General features: G+C 44.5%; 1 protein-coding gene across 3 annotated transcripts; it reads right to left on the bottom strand.

The window, feature by feature from the left end:
- Positions 1 to 7,379: 7,379 nt before the first annotated feature.
- On the bottom strand, positions 7,380 to 17,269 carry DRD2 (dopamine receptor D2). 3 transcript variants are annotated; one of them, XM_065652089.1, is made up of 8 exons: positions 17,196 to 17,269; positions 14,338 to 14,653; positions 11,219 to 11,328; positions 10,605 to 10,741; positions 9,737 to 9,927; positions 9,086 to 9,172; positions 8,104 to 8,440; positions 7,380 to 7,573 (listed from the first exon to the last, which is right to left on the bottom strand). In XM_065652089.1, the coding sequence occupies exons 2-8, from the start codon at positions 14,617 to 14,619 to the stop codon at positions 7,380 to 7,382; spliced, it is 1,338 nt and encodes a 445-aa protein (XP_065508161.1). In that variant the 5' UTR covers positions 14,620 to 14,653; positions 17,196 to 17,269. The 3 variants fall into 3 exon arrangements, with proteins under 3 accessions (XP_065508161.1, XP_065508159.1, XP_065508160.1); XM_065652087.1 differs by lacking the exon at positions 17,196 to 17,269 and having other exon boundaries at positions 8,104 to 8,431; positions 9,068 to 9,172; positions 14,338 to 14,619; XM_065652088.1 differs by lacking the exons at positions 9,086 to 9,172; positions 17,196 to 17,269 and having other exon boundaries at positions 14,338 to 14,619.
- Between the last annotated feature and the right edge of the window lie 4,335 nt (positions 17,270 to 21,604).

Genomic DNA, 21,604 nt, shown 5'->3' with positions numbered 1-21,604 from the left:
GCAGAATTTACTAGCATTTTCCCTTTCACTGATATCTCTGAATCACATTCTGGTTCCTTATGCTTCACGCTCTGTAATCTTCTTGAGTGATCCTGTTTTCATCTTGGAAGTAATTTGCTGAGCTTTTTTATCAAAAAGGCAATCGGGCATGTTTCTTGCAAGATGCCCTGAGAACTGCCACACAGACCAGAGTGTTTCCTTTGATAGGTGGGCTCAGACGCACAGGCACATCTCCATGGCTAGACAGGTTATCATGCGCTGAGCCACAGTAAATCACGCTTTGCATAATCTTAACTCACGGCAAGTGCAAGGTAGGAATGTTAATGTAAACATAATGAAGGAATGTAACCCAGAGCGTTTTCCTGTACATCTAGCACCAGCTGAGAACATACACAAACTCCATTACCATGGCAGAGTAAATTGCCAGGCCACAATAATTCAGTCATAAATCTATATCCCTAGGTTAATTTGGAGTGACTATTGCATCTAGACTCCAGCCTTCACATATCTTGCAGAAGATGTTTCTCTGTTCTGCTATTGTGCTGTCATTTATAGCAAAACAGAGTGCAAAGTGGGTGTACAGTGGCACAGAGGCACAAGCATTTTTCCTGACGTCTCTGCTTTTAACCAGCCTGCTTATTAGATTTACATTCTGTAGCCCATTTCCAAACTCATCTGACTCGCTGTGGTCAGGACTCTGTCGTACCTTAAGGTACCCCCTGCCCCACCTCTCTCTGTGGGACAGGCTGCAGGTGACAAGGTGATGTGGCACCTGTCCCCAGCCCAGGACGGGCTTGGCATGTGATACTGGCCCCAAAGGGACTAGTGGCACCGTTCCCGTGAGGCCAGCAGTGCAGCCCCACCGGCATGTGCTGGGGAGAAGCTAAAGCGAGGGAGATGCTGCTGGAGCGCGTCCGCACGGAGTGACGGCGCGGGGCAGGGCTGCGGGGTGGGCACGCGGCTCGCTGGAGCGGGGACCGGCGCGTTGTGAAGAACCGCGGTTTCGCAGCTGCCTCTCGCCACCGCTCCGCGTTGGGCAGGAGGTGTGCAGACCCCTCTTGGGCTTCTCACAGTCAGAGCTGGCAGGTCTCTAATATCTGAGACAGGGCAGTGGGCTCAACAAGCTCATTTACCAAGTCCATTCCATGTTGAGGACACTCTCCAGTGAAGTGATAGCAGCTGAATTCCACAATCACCCTCTAGAGCCTATTTTCATCAGCTTTCCGTGTATTTGTGGCTTCTGGTTTGCTTTACTTTTACAGACCTGCTGCTGTGGAACAACACGTTGTGTTCCTGGTGCGTGTCACAAACTCCCCTAGCAGCGCGTTAATATCTCTGTAATGGCTTGTTTAAAACCAGGATCGATGGCTTCTAACGTGAGCAGGCACAGAACCTCGGTGCTGTTTGCTTGCTCCCTTCAGTAAGTCTGGCATAAAATCATGCAGCTGAGGTTTAAGTGATGTAATCTTTATAGTCTCATCAAAGCTATGGATCCAGCTGATTGCATGCAGCATGGAAGCAATGCTAAGCTTGGCTAAATGTGCTCACTTGTTTTCATTATCCCATTTTTTTTCATGGGCCCAGCATGGCAGCTTGGGAATGCAGGATGTTTTTCCTCATCTAAAGAGCCTGGGTTTTGCTTTGCTTCTTAAGTCTGTTTAAATGCATTTCTAGGTTTGTTAATTATTCATTATACCTTAATTATATTTAGTCCACCTTCATCACACTTTCCTTGGTGAAGAAAGTTGTTATTTATGAGTCAAAAGCTATTTATGAAGCAGACAGTCTGGTATCATCAGAAAGGTGGGAGTCGGGGGAACAGTTTTAATTATTAAAAGAAGCTTTGATTAAAGAGAGCGAGTTAATTTAACAAGTGCAACAGGTTTTCTCCTTTTTTTTGCTAGATGTGCAGAAGAAAGCATATCCATTCACCTGGCAGACCTGACCTGAGACTATAGCACTGGCTCAAATGCCCCAGGAGATGGACGGATCAGTTCTGTTCTGTTTCTTTTGAATGGTGTGAACTGTGTTTGCTGGCAGCGGTCACTGCGGTTGTTTTGTAGTCCACAGGCTCAGAAACAAAATTTTGCTGTGATAGAACCTCATAGCAGCTGGCCTTTTATCCTGGCAGGCTGGGACCAGGCAGGCTAAAACCAAGCTGATGCGTGTCCTGTTGTTTCATCTTGGAATATAATTTATTCTGTTGTGTCAGGGTGGGCGGTCACTTGAGCACCTGATTTTCTGTCAGTCGTGGTGGCATTGAGCTGGATCGTACAGTTGAACTGGGCAGCTTTGGAGACTCACTTACTGTACAGACTGAAGACTTCCAGGCAGGGATTATAATTCTGTTCTGTGTTGGCTCAAAACAGAGTAGATCAAGACCTTTGATTCATGCCAAGGATCCAAAATGGCATTAAAATGAAATTTCAGTTTGTTGGTTCTTGGAGATAGATAGTTTTCTATCCTAGCAGTAGGAAGGATTTTTTTAAAAACTTTTTTCTTATTTTTTGCATAAAGAAAATCTCAAAGAATTATCCACAAATCCCAATCGTGTGGCAGCCTGAGCTGAGGTTTTACTGTTGTGCTGACTAAGCCTGACAGAGGTTTACATGCATCTGTCAGATTAGTTATTGGTGTGCTTAGCCACGTGAAGTCCATGATTACTTTTTTGGGGCATATTAGCCCAAACAGTGTTAAAACCATTGTACTTATCATACGTCTGCAGTGCCATAGTGGTCTGACAGCTTCCATCTATTTTCTCCATGCAGAGAGACTGCGAGTTTGTAGATTCCACACAACTGTTTGCTGCTGCCAACCAAACTCGTACAAGTAGGTGCTTATGTTTGACTCGTATATATTTGTTTCCCTCGACTTTCAAAGCTCAGGCACACGGTGAAGGGGTGAGAGCAGTGGCTTCCAGTCCCTATCTCGAACCTGGACCAGATGAGAACGTGTAGCACCAACCATTAAACGCAGGCAGCTGTCATGATCTCAGAAGCACCAGCATGACTGCTCCTGGCTTGGCGCTTCTGTCTTTCAGCCCTTCCTTCTTCAAATACTCCCCAGCCTGCTTCTGTCTCGAAGAAAAGAGAGATGGAGAAGTTTAAGAACACTTTCCTTTCCGTCTGTGCCTTTCTCCACCCTTTCTCTCCCTTGTCTGAGGCTCTTGGCTTCACTTCAGACAAGAACTAGGATTGTTAAGGATAGACAGGGATAAGGGAGAAAAAGCGAAAATGCAACTGCTCTGAAAAGCAAGTCAGAAAAATAGAAGATCTCATCCGAAGGCCATCTTTTCCTGTTAGGTGTCTGTAGGATGTACAGCATAACTGTTGGTCCCTAGAGTCTGACCCCTTATAGCTAAACACCACTGGTGCTGCTTCTGGTAAAAAGAAATAAATAAATAAGCATATAACATCAGGGTAGCTTGTGCAAGTGTCTGTTTAATTACAGTGCTGCATGAAGCCATTTGTTGGTGTCACATGTACTTGTGCAGGGTATTTTACGTTCTTGACTCTTCAGAGAGTCAGGTTTTCACTGCAGATTCTCACCGCAGAGGTAGTGGCTTTTTTTCCCTTTTCCTTTTCAGTTCAGCAGGATTTAATAAGCTGGTTAGACCTCCTGTAATTAGTTTACTCTTCAGTCAGGAAGATAAACAGTATCATGAGTGTAGTGGGAGCAAGCAGGCGAGCACCCAGTACGGTGCAGGCAGACTTCACAGGCTTCTTAATTAAAAACTGCTCAGGGTGCAGAGTGTCACACGGGCTCCAGCGAGCTGTGAATCACGGGCAAGAAAAGCAGGAACAGGAAGACCCACTAAGCAGAACTAAAGCTTCAATTACAAATAATGCCTCACAAAATAGGGACTGTAGCAATGGTCTTAAGTTCTTCTTCAGGAACAAAGAAATGAAATTTTCTCAGTTAAGTGTTGTAAAAAACCATATCGATACGCTCCCCATCATCAGCATGTCCTGCCATCTGAAGTCCTTGGGAAAGCAGTATTTCTTCCAGAGTGGAAGTAACAGTGAGGATGGTATTTGCCAGACTCAGATCTGTGGGCAGGAGACCTGAGAGTCCTGGGTGACGCAACAGACTTCTCATAATTTTCACAAGTTTCTCCATACACCTTCCATCACAACCATGGGCTGGTTGTTATTGTGCCAGGTGCTGTACAAACAGATGACAAAGAATGTCCTTGCTCTTGGCTTGAGTTTATTCTTTGTAAAGCCAGAGTTGATGATATGTTTTGGTGCTCTCTCAAAAAGAGTTAGGAAGGCTTGATTCATGGGTGGAAATGGCTTTAGTTTGTCTTTAAGTGTAGATGTTTCATGGGAAAAGAGAACCTGCTGCAGAGGAGATGAGCAGACATGGCATTGCCACCTTTCCGAGGGCAGGGAGGATAGAGATATTCCCATGTGATACCTCTGAGTCTGGAGTGTTAGGAATGAGTGGCTTAAAATGTCTTTGGGATGAATGATAATTTCTCCCAACAAATATTTAATGCCTAGGAAATGAGACCTGTTTTTGTTTTGGTCCAAGTTAGTGAACATCTACAGGATACAGACCATTTTTCAACGGCTCTTTTCCTCCATGATGTTTTGGAAGACTTTTTAATCTAGTAGTTCAGGTGACTTGCACTGTAAGATTCTGCATATAGATTCAGAAAGAATTTTCAAACAAGATACACAGTATGGAAGATGATTTTTGTTCTGGGTTAACGCTGAACACAAAATAAAATTATGATACAAAGTAAAGATGTTATTCACATTCCAGCTATTTTGAAGGCTCACACCAGGTTTTAGTACAAGGCAAGTATCACCTATGGCAACTTCCAAACGCTTTAAAGCTTTTTTGTTTCTATGCATATTATTTTCTATTTTGATTCAGTTCCCCATCTGTCAGTTCACCAAGTCAAATGGCACCTTTCTGCTTTGTGATTGTAAATATGTCAGAAAATTGAGCAGTAGCTTGTTACTATTTTTCCACCAGAAAAACTACTGACTTTACATTATTCTTTTTAATCTGTTAATTGATACCACTCTGAGTTGATTCCTATCACTGAGTGAACTTGCTTGGTTAAAATTGGGGGGGAAGAGAGAACATGCCCAAGATCTCTCAAGTTAGTGTTTCCAATTTTTTGATTAAAAAAGGATTGGAAAGTTTCCTGTGCTTCTGTAAGAACTGGTTTTTTTTCCCCTTGCCTAACATACAAAGGTTCCCTAGCTGTGTATCATAATGCTGAGACAGAAGAGTGTCTGACCCCATCTTACGCGTTCGTAATGTTTTGTTCTGACAGCATCATGCAACACCTGGTTCACGTATGTCAACAAATTGTTGCTCTGATAAGCGTGTGCTCTTCTATTCAGTTAATACATAGGACTTATTTCTGCTGAGGGTATTTGCTAAAATACTTCACTAAGCTGGGACACATTTAGGCATCTGTAGGACCATCCTTCATTTAAATTTACAGCTATGAACAGACCTTGAGGAGCCACGTTCAAATGTCGTACAAGTCCATGGGCTAAACGCTAGTAACACTGCTTATCAGCCTCTTCCAAGAATACAAGGTTTAGAATAAAACCTTTGGAGCAAGGTGAGACTCCTGTTTTGATTTCAGAAAACAGCTGAGAGCATGTGTTGTAGCTGCATGACACAGTCTCTTCTTCCCATATAGCTGGATCACATCCTACCAGCACAGTCCATCCCACAGGAAAAGACTGTTGGCAATATAGGAAAACCACAGTATAAAAGAACCCCACCAACAGCTGTCTTTATTCTGAAGCAGAAATGGTGTGAATATTCCCCAAACTGCATAGAGAGAAAGGGACTATATTGCTCCCCAGATTGTGTTTTAACATCTTGAGAAAACAGCTGGTAACTAGAACTTGGGAGCCTGTCTCTGCATATGGCTATTGTAACCATCTAGTTCTCCAGATCCTACATTAATTTCTAGCCAGGCCTATTTCCATGTCATTTTATTCATCTTACTATACTTTATTTACAGAGATACTACAAAATATGTTGTGAACTGAGTACAATTAGTAAGTACAGTGTGAATTTGGCAACGCCAGAGTCAGCGTGGTGATGCTGTTATGGGTTTTCGATTGTTTCAATCCATGAAAGAGGCGCATCGGAGGGTAAGGGATGCTGGAAACATCCAGACCTTTCCACAGTCCAACTTGGACACAGGAGCAAGTCTAGCTAGGGACTTCCTTGGGATTTTATTCTGGCTTTTTCCAAAACACACAGTTTTATCTCATTTACTATTAATTTAAATTAGGCACAATGTTATTCTGCACTCTCTCTGAGAGACATAAGCAAATCATATCTGAGGTGGTCCTCGTCTTCATGGCCCCCTGACGTTAGGCGAGAACCGCACCTAACTTAGCTGGCTTGTTCAAGTTCACACCTGAGACAACGCGGCTGCAGATGCCTCACCTGGCACACTGTCTTCATGTTTCCACATTCACCGCACTAATACTCCTCACCTAGTTTTGTAACTTCTCGTCAGAGACTGGAGATGAAATGCTGGTGAGCAGAAATTACTGCTGGGCTGGCTGATGAGAGATGGTAGTTGTGTCCAGTTTGATCTGAATGTACACCATGCAATACAAGGTATCACTTCTTTAGTTTCTCTCCATCTATTTTTTGGCTTGGGCTTCTGTTCAATTCATCCTATTTATTCATATTTACACTGATGTAGTCTTCCACATGAGACTTAGGTTCCTCTTCTTCCGTCTGGCCATTGCTTACAGGCCCACATTGTTGCAGGGATTGGATTTGTAGGTGGCAGAACCTTCTTAGCCCACGTGGGGACCCCTTGAAGTTTTTTCGCAAGGCTTCAGCAGTTTAATACTCGGTAAGTCAGCTTGAGGTGAAGGCAAAGCTATTGCACGGAGTTCCCGCAAGCTCTGTCTGGCTCCTATTGCAAAGCGGAAAAGATGGTCTTGTCTTTGGTGAGAGTATATCGATGACGTTAACACGCAAGCCAGTAGCGGCAGCAACCTCTCGCTACATTCACGTGGCTCTGTACCTGTCAGTGTTTAGTGCGCTCAAGGTTAAATGGCCACAGGCAAGAATCAAGTGAGCGTGCCTTGATTTTTGCTTCCACTTTGAACACAGTGTGAGGGTAGCTCTGAAAAGTGCCCTTGGGATTGGTGTCCCAGAGTCCAAAGGTCACCTCGAGGCATGAGAGAACCTCCCACACGAAGGTCCTCCTTACATCCCCACCAAGAGATGCACGGTCGTGGCACTGCTGTAACACTGCAGGCCTCACGCCCAACCCAGGAGCTCAAGACCTCCCCACAGCTGCCCGTTCGTGTGCGTGAATGACATTGGTTTCTTTTTTCTCATTCTTAAAAATGTGGTTGCTGATTTTACTTTTAACAGTGGAGGATCTTCATGAAAGCCTTGCGAAATTCAATGTTGAAGGTGGTGTAAATAATCGGGTTGACAGCACTGTTGACGTATCCAAGCCACGTAAAGGCGCTGTACATCGCTGGGGGGATGTTGCAGTCACAGTGCATGTTCAGGATGTGAGTGATGAAGAATGGGAGCCAGCAGATGATGAAAACACCTGGGGGAAAAGGAAAGAGACAGATTTTGATTGCTGAAAGCTGGACAAATTTTGAGACCATAAGAACAGTAAGGCTCTTTTGGGTATAAAGGAAAAATGTTTCCCTGAGGAATAAGCTTTCTGCTTGCCTGTTAAGTCTTGTAGCTTGTATTCTGAGTACCCAGGTGCTAAAGAATTTCTTTGCTCATGTAATCAGACCAGTTACCTCAAAAAGTCAGGCCTTCGGAAGTGCCCGTTGCTTGCTGAGCTCTGCTGCCCTTTGTGCTCTAGACACCCATGAGCTCTCTTGCCGCTGCACCCAGCTGTTTTTTGGCAGTCCACCCCTGTGTACAGCACCCTCAACTGTTCCTGGCTGGGAAGGAGGGAGCCTTCCTATTGGCAGCCTCTTGCCTACATATCTTCTAATGGATCCAGTGAAATGATTTCTGTGGAAGCCTGGAAAAATGCAGGGCATTCAGACTGGCTACCTAATCCTGGGTAGCTATTTGTTTTCTGCAGAAATACAAGAGGAAGCCAACGCACGCTCTCACCGAGTACGATGGCTAGCATCTGAGTGGCTTTCTTTTCCTTCTGTTGTGACAGTTTTCTCCTGTTCATGGCCTTGAGAAGAGAGGTTCTCAGCTTGCCGTTGGGCATAGACTGGATCTCAAAGACCTTGGCTATGCGAGGGGTTTCTTTGGCATGTCCATTCTTCTCTGCTTTCCCAGGGCTGTCCAAGGGTGCCTGCAGGGTTGAGTTGGTGCCCTGATTTGAAGCAATTGGCACAACCAACCGATGGCTACTTGATGCCGCTGGTTTGATGGTGGTTTTCTCTGGGGGACTGGTACTGGACACCATCTCCATCTCTTCTATGTGACTCTCCACCTCCTGGACAAGAATCAAATGTCCACAACATAAAGACAGATAAATATACAGAGAGGAGCAATGAACATTCCTTACAGAGTGAAGCTGGATGATGTTGAAGAGCAATCAATCCCCCTTTTCCCTCCCTACATTTTTGGTAGATGCCTGGAGAAAGGTCTGTAAAGCGTTTACAGATAAAAACGCTTTTGAGTAGATGGGATTGACAGAACCAAAGTGAATGACTCTCCTTTTTTGCACAAAGAGGCTAAGACATGGGAGAGACACCGTCTTCACTTCATGTAGATTTTTATTTGGGTTTTCAGAATATAAATGAAAATGAAATCAAGAAGCAAAACTCAACACAACCAATGCAGTCCAAGCCTTAAATAACAGAGAGGAGGAGAAAATCTAAGACACAAAATGTTAAAATGTCATAGCTTTTATAGCTGATCTTTAGGTGAGCTTAGTCTGGCTTTTTGAGCTCTGTGATCTTAAACCCCCTGCTTCACTCTAAGGAATGGGAAGAATATTTAAATTTCGTATTGAATGGTAACCTTTGTTCTTAGTTTATTTTTCTCCCACTCTACATAAATTCATTTTGCATCCTGAGAGGAGAAAAAGGGAAAGCTAAATGCCCTGAAAAACTACCACTTCTCTTTTAACACTCACCACTTTGCGCTTATTAACTTGGAAACTCCCATTGGACTTCACAATAACTGTGCAGAGCTTGACGTCTTCTGGATGAGTGCATTTGTCCTAAGGGGCAAGCACCAGCTCAGAGGTTACACAAGCAGATAGAGATTGGGAAGGGAAGGGGTAAGGGGGATACGTGGAAATACAAAGAAAGGGCATGAAGCAGAAATTAGTTGGCGTGACTAAGGTGCTAAGAAACATGGAAAACTACTCAGACACGGCAGTAATGGAGGCAAGTATCGCTTGGCTTTTCACCAAAGGAAGGAAACCCCAAAGACCTTCTTATGTTTCAGTCTATCCCTGTCTCGCTGACCCCCTTGCTTGATGTGACACTGGCCTCTCAGGCAATGCAGTTTGCAGGTGTTGCCTCTGGGGCTATACATTCCTACTGGTGGTTTTGCAAGTGCTGCAAGAGTAGCGCTTGAGTAAGTGGTCTCACACTTAACACGCTCAGCTGGACTCCACTTATATACGTATTGCATGCTTTGAGAGGCTGTTTTCGCTGCGGAAGGGTCTTTACCAGTGATGTAGTTTGCAGCCCGGCCACACAAACCGTTGCCATTGAACTACTTCGTGAGGAAGGGTGAAGGATGGAGGCCGGTGAGAGCAGCGCAGGGGTCTAGTTACCTTCAGCGGGGCTTGTGTGTCCGAGTCCAGGCTGTGGCTGCTGCGCTTGGTGTTGACACGCTTCCTGCGCTTGCGGAGCACTATGTAAATCTGCACGTACACCAGCAGGGTGACAATGAAGGGAACGTAGAAGGAGACGATAGAGGAATACACAACAAAAGCAGGATTGGCAATGATGCACTCATTCTCATCTGGAAGACAAAAAGTTTCAGGCTTGTTGTCCCTGTTGCTGGGAGCTAGCATCGGCTTCCCCTTCTCTCTCCCCCTTTCAGAAGGCAGAGAGAGACCCAGAGGGCGAGGGGCTGAGGTTCTTGGGGGGACCACCATGTCAGCTGGAAGCGGTACCAGAAAAGCAAACTCCCCTTGGGTCATGGGGAGGTGCACGTGGACCCATATCCTTGGCTATTGCTTGCCTTATAAGTAAAAGCCTGCCAATCCCATGCTGTGTACAATCCATCTTCCTATGAAACTGCTGGCTGAACAGCTACTTCTCTCCTGTCTCAGTGAAGCTATTTGTCCCATGCCTTTCATTTTCACATGTTTTAATATAAGAGGGATTTTGATTTTCTTAGTGGACAAATGTTAATATAACATTGACCAGTGTTGCGAAAACTTCTACAGAACCTCAATTCTGATGGGTTTAAAACACTGGTCTGGAACAGCAAGAAAGAAAACGGATCCAGAAGCAGCTGACAGGAATAGACTGGGATGACACCGGGAGAGGACATTTGAAACAGGGATGGCTGCATCCTAATAAACCAAAAACCTGATCCCCATGTTTAATCCTGACTTGTGACAGGAGGCTCTCTGGGGACTCAGTAAAGCCGGGAAGATGCCAATAGCCAGCTGCAGGTGGCATAAGACTCACCTGTGGTGTTGAGGCCGAAGAGGAGAGGGCAGGAGATGGCAAATGAAAGCACCCAGACCACAGCAATCATGACCGTGACCCTGCGCTTCGAGCTGTAACGGGTGTTGTACAGCATTGGCATTGCTACTGCTGTGTACCTGCAGCGTGAAGAGACAAACCCGGTTTATTGTTATTCTGCCAGCGCTGACAGACTTTGTGGGAAATTACACCTAGTTACTGTGTCTGAAAGCCTGGTGCAGCAAGAGAATATTGGCCAAGTTGGGAGGTTTTGGAAGGCATGAGGATGGGGTCAGCTTAGCGTTTTTCTTCCACTCGCTCTGAGCGACTGCCTTCCTGCTGTTGTCTGCTCCATCGTTCAAGTCTATAAGCAGCAGGACCGAACTAATGGGGATGTATACAGACAATTCAGTTTATGTTCTCAAGACCAGTGTTTCTGTGTCCGCTTCTGGCAGAATCCCTGCTCAGACCTCATTCAGCTCCTCTACAAAAGACGTCCACAACACTAGCTCTCACTATTTTCATGTTTCCGAGTCACAGGTAAAAATAGACAATATAAAGATGGGTGTGACTTGCTACCCTAGATGTGATGTGACTTGCTGCCGTGGAGCCCTCACCTGTCAATGCTGATGGCACAGAGGTTGAGGATACTGGCAGTGCACATCATAACATCAAGGGTTACAAAGATATCACAGTGGATCCGACTAAACCTCCACTCACCGACCACCTGCAAAGAGAGAGAATAAGGTCAGTGAAAGAATTTATTGAGGATATGCTGTTGAGAAGGTCTAAAGGGAGAATTTTGCACAAAGATATAGATTCTTGCTGGTAGCTGGAGTTCTGCTGGTTCAAAAGGGTTCAAAATTTAGTCTATGGAAGTTCCAGCTGGAATCGGATCACATGCAATCAGTCACACGCTGTGTCAAGTAGGATTGTTTGCCATTGAGTGCCTTCAAGGACTTTGTCCTGTCTAGTCTAAAGGTCTCAAGCTATGGCACAGCCACAAAGGAGGTACTCTGCTCCATCCAAACTATTCTTTAGAGAATTCGCCTGAGGGCTGGTGTGGTTTTGTCCTTCCTAGTTCCGTCCTGCTATTCTGTATTGAGTTGGGCAGCCCAAAGAGCAAACGCAAACCTGGGCTCGTATTCCAAAGGCATAAGGGAATGCAAGTCTCCTAAAAGTCAGAGTGAACTATGTAGGAGCTTAAACAGGTCTCTGAAGCATTGCAAAGAAGTATTAGGAAGGAAATGCATTAATTTTATATCCTGACCTCCTTTAATTGTACTTCCAACTTTTTATTAGACACTTTTTTGCAATTAAACCTAGGAAAGGTCTGCAGTAGAGAAGCAGGAGCTTTCTTTCATTTCTTAGTTTAAAAAAATAGTGTAGAAATTCCTCACATATTTTTTAATGTGAACAAAATTAATTTGGTTTAGAGTGAAAATTCTTTGACACCCTCCCTGTTGTGACAAAGAACTAATGCTAACACTTCCAGTAAGCAGTAGCCTTTTTCTCTTCGCTTCTCTTGCTACTGAAACTGAACTTTGCCAATTAACTTTAATAGCAATTATTAGGACTGCTGTATTTGACATGTGATGAAAAAAGTATATTTCCCTCTAATAAAAATAGTCCTACAGCATTTGAAAATAGAATGAATAAGATATCTATTCTTCAGTTATTTCTGCTCTGATATACATAACCATAGGCAGCATAAAGAAGGAAGAATGACTGCATTGAAGCCTGAGTGACAGATGAATACTTAGTGGTTTTAAAAGCACCTAAGAGGTAGTTACATCAGTAACTTTCATGAGAATTTGCCCAAAGGCAAAGGTTTCCAGACAGTTATGAGCCTCTGCAAAATCAGTTTCCTGAACGCGTACTTTCAAGTTCCGTAAACCACAGCAGTTCTTTCTCTTAGTGCTTTCGTTTATGTAGGAGAAACCTCAGAAGTTTGGAGGTAGATTTGTTTGTATCAAGGCTAATTTTTTTTTAAAAAGGATTTCCTTTTGACATTCTTTTTTTTGGTCCGAGCTTGTGACATAAAGCCTAAATATAATAAAATAAAACCTGAAGATATTTACAGAACAAAGGGTTCTGGCCAGTTTTTATTTCAGATTGCAGACCCAGGGAGGGACCACAGCGTATTTAACCCACATCAGTCCCACGGCTCCTTCTCTGTCAGCAAGTATTTGTTATGGTTTTTGTTGCCTCAAGCTAGGAGTAGGTTTAGCAAAGTGTGAATAAGAGCAGAAAGGGGAGATGTTTTTTGGTTGTGTGGGGGTTTTTTGGCTCTTTTCTTTTTGTGTGTGTTGGTTGGTTTTGTTGATGTTTTTGCTTTAAGTATTGCTGAGATGTAGAGTCCTGATTGTCCTACTTGGTAGACTTTGGTAGACTAAGGCTGCTGAGGTTCCTGACCAATTCCATGCACACGTGAGCCCAGAAAGGAGGAAGCATCTCACATCGTTTGTCTTTATACTTTCACATTAAAATAAGAAGTGTCTGAGGGACTCTTATAGCGGGGCCTAAAAGAGCAAGAGCTTCTCCCAGCGTAAGCCTCTACTTAAAATGGGTTGTCGCAAAAGACGAATATAATAGAAGAGTGAAGAGTGTAACTAGTCCCAGAAGCATTGACTATAGTCGCAACCAGCCTGTGGTCATGTTAATAATCTTTAGAAGGTGCACAATGCTTTTAATTTTTAAAGTGCCATGAAAGCAATAATTAGCTAGAGTGATAATTAATATTGAGTTTTTTTGACAGCCTGTGTCATGTCAGTGGGTTGGTTTTGCTTTGCATTAATACTTAACGGGCTAATTGATTACAGCTTCATCCCCTGCTCTCCTCTCTGTTTTATCCTTTTCTCTCAGAATTAAGTGCCTGAAAATTAATTGTAAATGCAATATAGTTTTGGTCTTATGCTTTCTCATCACCGTTCCTTCTCTCTCGGTTGTGATTGCCACCTCTCAGCCGACTGAAGAACACAGGCACCCTGGCGAAGGGGCCAAGGAAAGGGGCTGTGTGTCTTATTCTTTCCTGTAGAGATGCATTTAATTCTTTCAGGCTATTTACTGTTGCAAGACTCGTTTGCCATCAAGTAAACAGGTGGCAGTCTGGGGAGTGTTTGGCTTTCACAAGCCACAGTGCCACCCAAATACGGCTCTGTACGCAGAAGCATAGAGCTCTTCTGTACTCAAGTGATGTGCTAACAGCAGCGATGTGAAAAATAGCTCACTTGTGATTCTGTTTCTCTCATATATTGTGACATAAAACCTCTGGATTCAGATCCTGCTTCTACAATTGCTGGCTCTTGTTACTACTGTAGTCCTTCATAAACAAGGTTTTGATTACCATTTGATGCAGTTTATTAGTGTGACACCTGTGATGTTGTTGCGGACCGATTCTTACGCTTGGCAATGAACAGTTCATCTAGGTAGTTTTGAAAACAAAATTGGAGTCCTTTTGCTCTTGACTCTTCTACTTAGAGGCCATATTTCCAATGCAATTGGATTGTAATTTAGCCCTCTAAACAACAGTGTATTTTCAAATCAGCCTGTCATCTGCTATCATGTCCATTTCCTGGAAAAACTTGATGAACTGTCAGGAAATAAAAAAAACCCCTTTTGTTACGGGAAATTCAGGAGGTCTTGGAACAGCTGATGTCCAGGCCACTAAACCTTCCCTCTCTCTACCCGTTCAACAGAAACATTCAGTACTGCAAAAGAAAAGCGAGTCACCTACCTCCAGATAGACCACCCAAGGCATGACCAGAGTTGCTACCAGGAGATCTGCCACTGCCAAACTGACGATCAGGTAATTAGTGGTAGTCTGAAGGGCTTTTTCCCTGGACACAGCCATACACACCAGCACATTGCCAAAAACAATGACGAAGATGAGGAGGGTGAGCAGCATGGCATAGTAATTATACTGAGGCTTCTGGTCTACACTGGACTCGTTGAGCGGCTTGCTCCAGTTCCTGCCACCGATGTCACCATTGTACCACGAGAGGTTTAGGGGATCCATGGAGGTAAACGTGCCAGGTTCCAGCTTCACTCTGACAGACACAAAGATGTTGAAGAGACAGTCAAGGACCAACGCGTAAAATCAAAATAAAACAACAGTAGCTGTTTTGAAGTCAGGGCTGGGTTGTGCCTTCTGCCATTGCCCCAGCGAGGTGTCAGTGCAACGGGAAAACGGTGGAGGCAGGACCCAAGCTGGTCTCTGCCGAGGAAGATGTATGAACAAAGCTCAAGTGTGCGGTGTGGTGTGTGAAGGGAAGGTCACGGTTTCTGCTCTGACGCTACACTACGATTGAACTGAGATCTCTTGAGCCATGTTTCTGTGTGCTGCAGCTAGTGAAGGTGCATGGGCGTCCATGAGGTTATACGGATTTTATGGCAGCAGCTGGTGCAAAGCAGTGATATCAGGACTCTGCATACCCCCAGACCGTTGCAGTCCAACTACACATATAGCCACGTTGTAAGAAACCGCCTCAATGTTGAGCTACATCGTGCAGACAGAGCTTGGCAGTAGGTGTCTGTGTTGGGGTCTTTGTCTGGTGCCAGCATATGAAAAATAGAAATGCCACGTTTGCAATGAGGCTGCAGCATATTTGGCCGCCGGCTCTGGTGCACTGGAAAGGCTTTTTCCTGGCTGTGTGGCGAGGCTCTTTTGGCTCTCATTTAGGTGGGCTCACTTAAGATCTCCCAGGCAGACAAACGCTAACACCGAGTCATAGCTGGGCCACTGAGCAAGGTGAAATACAGATTCATCCCATTTGTTGCAGCGCGGCAGCTTTGTCGGCTGGTAAGTTAGTGTAGCGAGGCCAGCAAAAATAGAGTTGTCATATGCTAAGTGCCAGCCACAGCTGCAGAGCGCCTCCGGAGTGGCGTAAATCCACACCGATCATTTTAGCCGCCTGCCAGGTTTGCTTGTGTGGTTAAAAGCAAAGTATCAAGATCTGTAGCTGGGCCTGAAGTGGTCACTGCGTCAAGAAATGGTGACGTGTCGGAGGCCATGATCAAAGAGCTGTTTAAAAGCAACTGGAGATTGCGGCTACTTGAGGTTTGGGGTTTCTGGTTTCGGAGGTCTTGAAGGGACACCACCCACTGCTCAGCACTGCCTGAAATCGAGGATTTCCTGTTCCTCAAGCTGTAGCTCTATCAAGACCACCGTGATTTGAAAATCTGGCCATGTTCTCAGACATCCTTGAAACGGCCATTTAGTTCTTTTAATAAAAGACAAAGTGAATTCAATTTATTAAACCACGTAAGTGATCAAAATAGCAAAACATTTGCAAATATCAAATTCACCTGGGAACAATGGTTTCTTTATGTTTCACTGAGCTCTTGTGTGCTTTTCTCATTCAAAGAACAATTTGTATAATAATCCTTGGAAATTTGTTGCATATGGGTCCTTAATAGCTGATAATTCAAAAAGTGTCTGTCTGACAGTGCTATCAGCAGCACTTGATAGCTCTACAAATGTCTTCTTAGAAGCTGTCAAAGTGTCAGAAATTAATTAAATGTTAGCTTCTGTGACTCAGAGTGAAGGGGAAAATCAATGCTAAATGCAGCAACAGTTTTTTCTTTTCTCCTGTTGCCCTTTGATAATGCAAAACTATCTAGAGAAGGCAGAAACATGCATAAAATGCAGGAATAAGAAAAAGAGCAGGACTATAGAAAAGTATCTTAAAAAGCATAAAAGGAGTTGAGCAATTTGATAGGTGCAGGATCAGACCCTTGGTCCTATTCTGGCTCCTTCTGAGCTCTGACCGCAGTTCACAAAACAGACATGTGCTTCATGGAGAAAAGGCCAGAGGCGAGGGTGAGTTATAAGCACAGTAATTCCAGCCCTGCTCGTTTAACAGGCCTTCGCGAATCGGTCGCGAGGCTGGAGGAACCATGTACAGCTAATGTCTTGTGTCCATCTATTTGGCATTTACTTGATGGGGGTTAGACAGGATATAGAAGGCCCTGGATAAAGTGAGCAAAAATTCTCTTCCATTTTCTTCTGTAGCTTCTGCAAGATTTTTTTTTTTTTTTTTTACTTTCAGTAGAACTTTTTTTTACAGCAACAGTTCTCATCTTTTCATGCAGCTGGTCATCAATGAGGAAAGTTAAAAGATTATGTCTGAGCATTGTACAAATGAAAAGGTTTGGTGTTTCTATCGGAAAAAAAAAAGAGAGTTTTAATTTGGGAAAATGAAACAAAAAACGGTCCAGATACTTTGCATGAAATAGGGAAACTAAAACACAGTGTAACTTGTGATCATGCAATTAAAGACTGTATCTAGTACACAGGCATACGACATAGGCATGTGTGCAAAACTACAACTACATGGACAACTCTGTTACTTCCTAACTTTTGGGAGTTTGAGTTTTCAGTCCTAAAAATAATACCATTTTCTCCAGAAACAGAACTGGCATCGTCTGGAAGCCTTGTGGTAGCCATTAGAGTGACTTGCGAGTCTTTCAGTGCCGCGTTAAGGAGTACTTTCTATTTTACTGCTGACAGTTTCTCAGTAGAGAAGAAAGAAGCACTTGAAAGAGCTGACTAGAAGAAAGAGTGCTTTTTACTGTGTTTGTCCAGGTACCTGTTTTTCATATGGAGGCAGAGGGAAGGGATCACAAATACACAGAAAAGGTAGTACAAACGGCACCTCGCTGTGCACTGTCCTTCTGGAGCTTCAGCATCCCTGTACACTGCTGCCAGAGGCAGAACGGCATCTCAGTTTTAGCTGAGACTTCGTATGTAGATTGTGGGTAGAGTCCTGAAATGGAACAAATTCCTTTGTGAATTAACTGCAGCAAAGCCACTTTAATTCCCGTACAGAGTCCACATGGATTTTTAGTATGGCTGAGCTAATCCAGATATGGATTTACTGAGAGGTCAAGGGCAGGACAGGGCAGCAAGGTCGCAGCCTCGTGCCTGCATCGGAGCATCTCTGCTGCTTTCCCTTCCTGCTGGATCGGGCACACACCGGGGTCTGTGCTAATCCCCTTTACATTAACCTCCTCGAGCGCCCTGGTCAAGCATGGCCTAACTGGGAAGCTGTTTACCACCCAGAGGAAAATAGACCCTCAACAAGTTCCCATGCTTTCGAGATGTCTGGCTGCTACTCCCTGCTGGAAATGCCAGGGAAAAGGGAGCCAGAAGAGAGGCTATAAATGCAGAGCCAGAGTTTTTCTCTCCTTTCCAGTTAACTCCCCATTCTTTTCCAAGAGCAAACTGAAAAATGTTTGTTTGCAGTGCCAGTATTTCTACTTAGCTCCCTGTGATTGATCGTCTCATTATATTTGTGGCAAACAAGCACGGCATCTCCCTGGCAAATGTGTAATGTTCACAACTGGCAGCAAGAAAACAGTTTGTCTTTCTGGCAAGATCTAAACCATGAAAAGTGTACTAGGCAAAGTTTGGTCTGTCATATAGAGATAGATGTACCAGACAGCTCACTAGGAAGCAGGAGTTAAAAGGCTCCAGCAGAAATGCATGCCTACAGCTCAAGTACATGAGGGTAGTATCCTGGGTCTGCCTTCTGCTTTTCTTAGTTCTGTGCTAGGTCAGAGATGCCCTGATTCAGTGCAATTTTCTTTTGCTACTTCGGAGAGGAAAAAAAAAAAAAGTGCAACTCTCTTTTTGGTCTTTGCTTGCAAACACCTCCAGGCATAAAATATGCACGGGCCTGATCCTGAGGTAGCATCGGTGTCTAGCTGGCGCCATGGCGCGTGTCATTGCAGCATCTGGTTTCTGTTTGCTGAAGATTTGTGGCCTTCAGAGAGAATCAGGGCCTGGCTGACAAAACATGCAGCCAGCCGTTGCTGCTTCGTAAACCAGTATGAAATATCCCAAGGTTTGGGCCCAGGTGTGACGCGTTGGCGATGGAGTTTGGAGCTCAGCCTGGAGCAGGCTGGCCGCGGCAGAAGCGGGCGAGGGCTGCCGGCGGCAGCGCGATCGGGGGAATCGCCGGCTCAGCGTGCCGCCGGGCAGCGAGCTCCCCCGCGAGCTCCCGATGCAGCCACGCTGCTCCTCTTGGGAGTCCTGCTTGCTGAAGTGCCTCAGCGACTGAACTCTGCAGACCTAACAGGAAAACAACAACGAAAGCCACCAGCAACAATATCCTGATGGCAAATGTTTCCACAGCAGCCTCAGAACAGCGTCTACATCCCTTTCCCAAGGTACTTCTCGCACGCAGTTCTTGCCGGGTTGCCTATGTCCCTCTGCTGCTACCCACACGTACCCATCAGGTTACTGAAAGCCTAGCCAAGGACGATGTGAGAAAGGTGGTTAGAGACAGATTTGTTCCAAAGGCATTTCTGTTTCGCAGAAATAAATGTCTAAGTGAAATTTGCACAGTACAGTGCCTTCTTGAATACTGTCATCTTCCTCTGAAGTTTGGGAATCAACAGGCCACAGGAAAGCTGTCAAACTGACATCCTTTCTGTCCTGAAAATGCTTCTTGATGCTGTTTACTGGGCTCCCCTGAGAATGCAACTCAGACATTCTAATCAAAGGAAGTAACATATTCTTTTGGAATAGGGAGGTGGTGGGAGAGAAAGAGAAGGGGCAAGTGCCTTTGAGGAGCTGCAGCTTTTTCCCTGTTCAGGAGCACGGTGCAAAGGAAAGCAGTTTCTGGAGTAGATTCACTACTTCCTGCATGTAAGCCCAGAATCAATAATCTATGCTGTGAATTCCCAGTCATTGCTCGCTGGAGAGCAAGGAAGGTGTGCAACAGCTAGCAGCGAGTAAGAACCTCTTCCCATCCAGTTCTATGCAGGAAACAGCATCTGCAGACATTGAGAAGGGGGAGGAGAGGTCAAGAATTAGGAAAATGTTGTAAATTTTTTCTTGACCTGAGAACCGTAGTACCCACTGCTATGCTGATGAAAAATCCCAGCCACCTACCTTGGCATCTGACACTCATCCAATACACTCAACACAATAAGCAAAACCCTAGAGGCTTTAAATAAACCTGACTCCCCTGTGCACTGAGTAGGACATGCAAATACAGCCGGGGTTTGACAGTCATGACTGACGAGGTCCTGGCAGTAATTACATTTGAAGCAGTTTTGAGCACTGCCTGTATCTTTTCAGAAGGCAGTACCGGGCAAACTTGACTTTCTATCCTCATACTTTCTTAGTGGTAAATCTCTAGTGACGAGTAGAATACACAAGCTTAGCTACCTCTGCATCTAGAAGCACAGAAATTAGAGACAAAGATCCTGACAAGGCTGTTTTTTGGGGAGGGCTAAATCTTAACCTTAGCACTGTGCAGCCTTCATCTCTATCCACTACAACCGTTCTTCCCACCAGCTCCTTGCAAAAGCCTCTTGAAAAGCTTCCTCCTCTCCTGCCGTACTGTGTGGCTCCCCATTCTTCAGGTCCTTCGTTATCCGACGTACAAGTGCAAGGCGTTTTAACAGCAGTTATTGCTCACTTCTGATTCAGAAACATTGCTGCATTTCACTTGGTCTTGCATAATATCTAATTGGATCTTCCTACTAGAAAGCGTGCATATGTCCCCCAGAGCGTGTTGTAAAGCACCTAATCTAAGCGCTTCCTCTTGTAAGTGCTCAGAAGTGCTATTAGCACGGGGTTTGGATATAATACGCTCCTGCCACATAGACCTTTGAGTCACCAACTTTAACCGTTCTACTCGCTGATGCCACAATATTTTCTATTCACAGCGCTTTACTTCTCAATAATTGCACTGTTCAGAGCTCTCTGCGCTAATTCTGCAATGTGAATCACCACCTCCTCAGCAGCAGCACCGGGACAGGGGGTGAGGAGAACCGCAGCAGCCTGAGCTCCTTTCTCTGCACCGCAGACTTTCCTCCCTGTGAAACTGGGTGACAGGATGATCTTTTTGCAATAGCCTTGTAACTCAGGACTTGCAAGGCTCATTCCTGGTTTTAATTTCTCAGTTCTCCATTTAGTGCGTTAATCATCCCTCTTTCCCTGTGATGCCCTGAATTTGAAATTGCGTTGCAGGGAGGAGAGGGAAGAATTTGTCTTTTTCCCAGAGCACTTGTCCGCGATGCCTGGGTACAAGTACTGATGAAGCAAAACGTTTCCCAGGATTCTTACGCCGTCGGCAGAAGTGGCACTAAGGGAACAGAATGTGGAACTGCCCTTCCTGTGGAAAACCAGCGCACACGTTAGTCTGATCCATTTAGAGAAGGATGTTCGAAGGCTGAATTTCACTGGGAATTGACTCCCTCCTGCTTTCACACCCTCTGAAAATTTCACCCTTAATTAAAGGCTTGCCAGGTTTTTTTGCAAGTCCTGATGGAAGGGAAGAATTCGGTGATATCTTCCCTAGAGGTAGAGAAATGCATGTTTAACTTGCTTTAGTGTGTTTTTCTGCTAATAAAAAGCAGATTTCATTTTTAAAAAGGCCTTCTCTTTATTCAATGTCTGCAGCTTGTCATGGGGTTTTATCAGAAATTACTTGGAATTTTCTGATTTTAACATTTCCTCATTCCAATACATTAAGCAGTCAAAACTCATTACTTTTGCAAGGAAAATTTCTAGTGGGTTGGGTTGGTTTGGTTTTTTGGGTTTTGTTTGTTTGTTTTTTGTAAATGAGCTTTTTAGGATCTATTAGGATTTCAATTCTGTTGAAACGTCTCCCACCAAGATGAGGAAAAAGAATAACTGCCTACTCTGAAATTCTAGTTGAATTCTGCACTTTTATTCGAAAATATCTAACTCAAACCACTTTGGTTGCCCAACTTCAGAATATAGTTTGCAAACCCTTTTGGAAAATTCAAACATTTCCCTCTTGGATGGGGTTTCCAAGACTTGTGGGCTCTGTCGCAGCATCTGTTAGAGCACGTGGGCTCCCCGCGAGCCCTCAAAGGAGGACACAGAAGGGCAGTTTACATCGCAAATCACAAGTTTTCCTTGCAGAATGGAAACGGGTACAAATAGTTTCCTTCAGCAATAATCTCCTTCCAGAAAAACCCATCACTCCCTCTGCCTACTGGAAGAGAGCTTTGAGTCCTGC

This window comes from Caloenas nicobarica, chromosome 26 (genome assembly GCF_036013445.1).
Source record: "Caloenas nicobarica isolate bCalNic1 chromosome 26, bCalNic1.hap1, whole genome shotgun sequence".
NCBI lineage: Eukaryota > Metazoa > Chordata > Aves > Columbiformes > Columbidae > Caloenas > Caloenas nicobarica.
The sequence above is the reverse complement of the archived record's forward strand: the minus strand, read 5'-3'. Positions and strand labels throughout refer to the sequence as shown.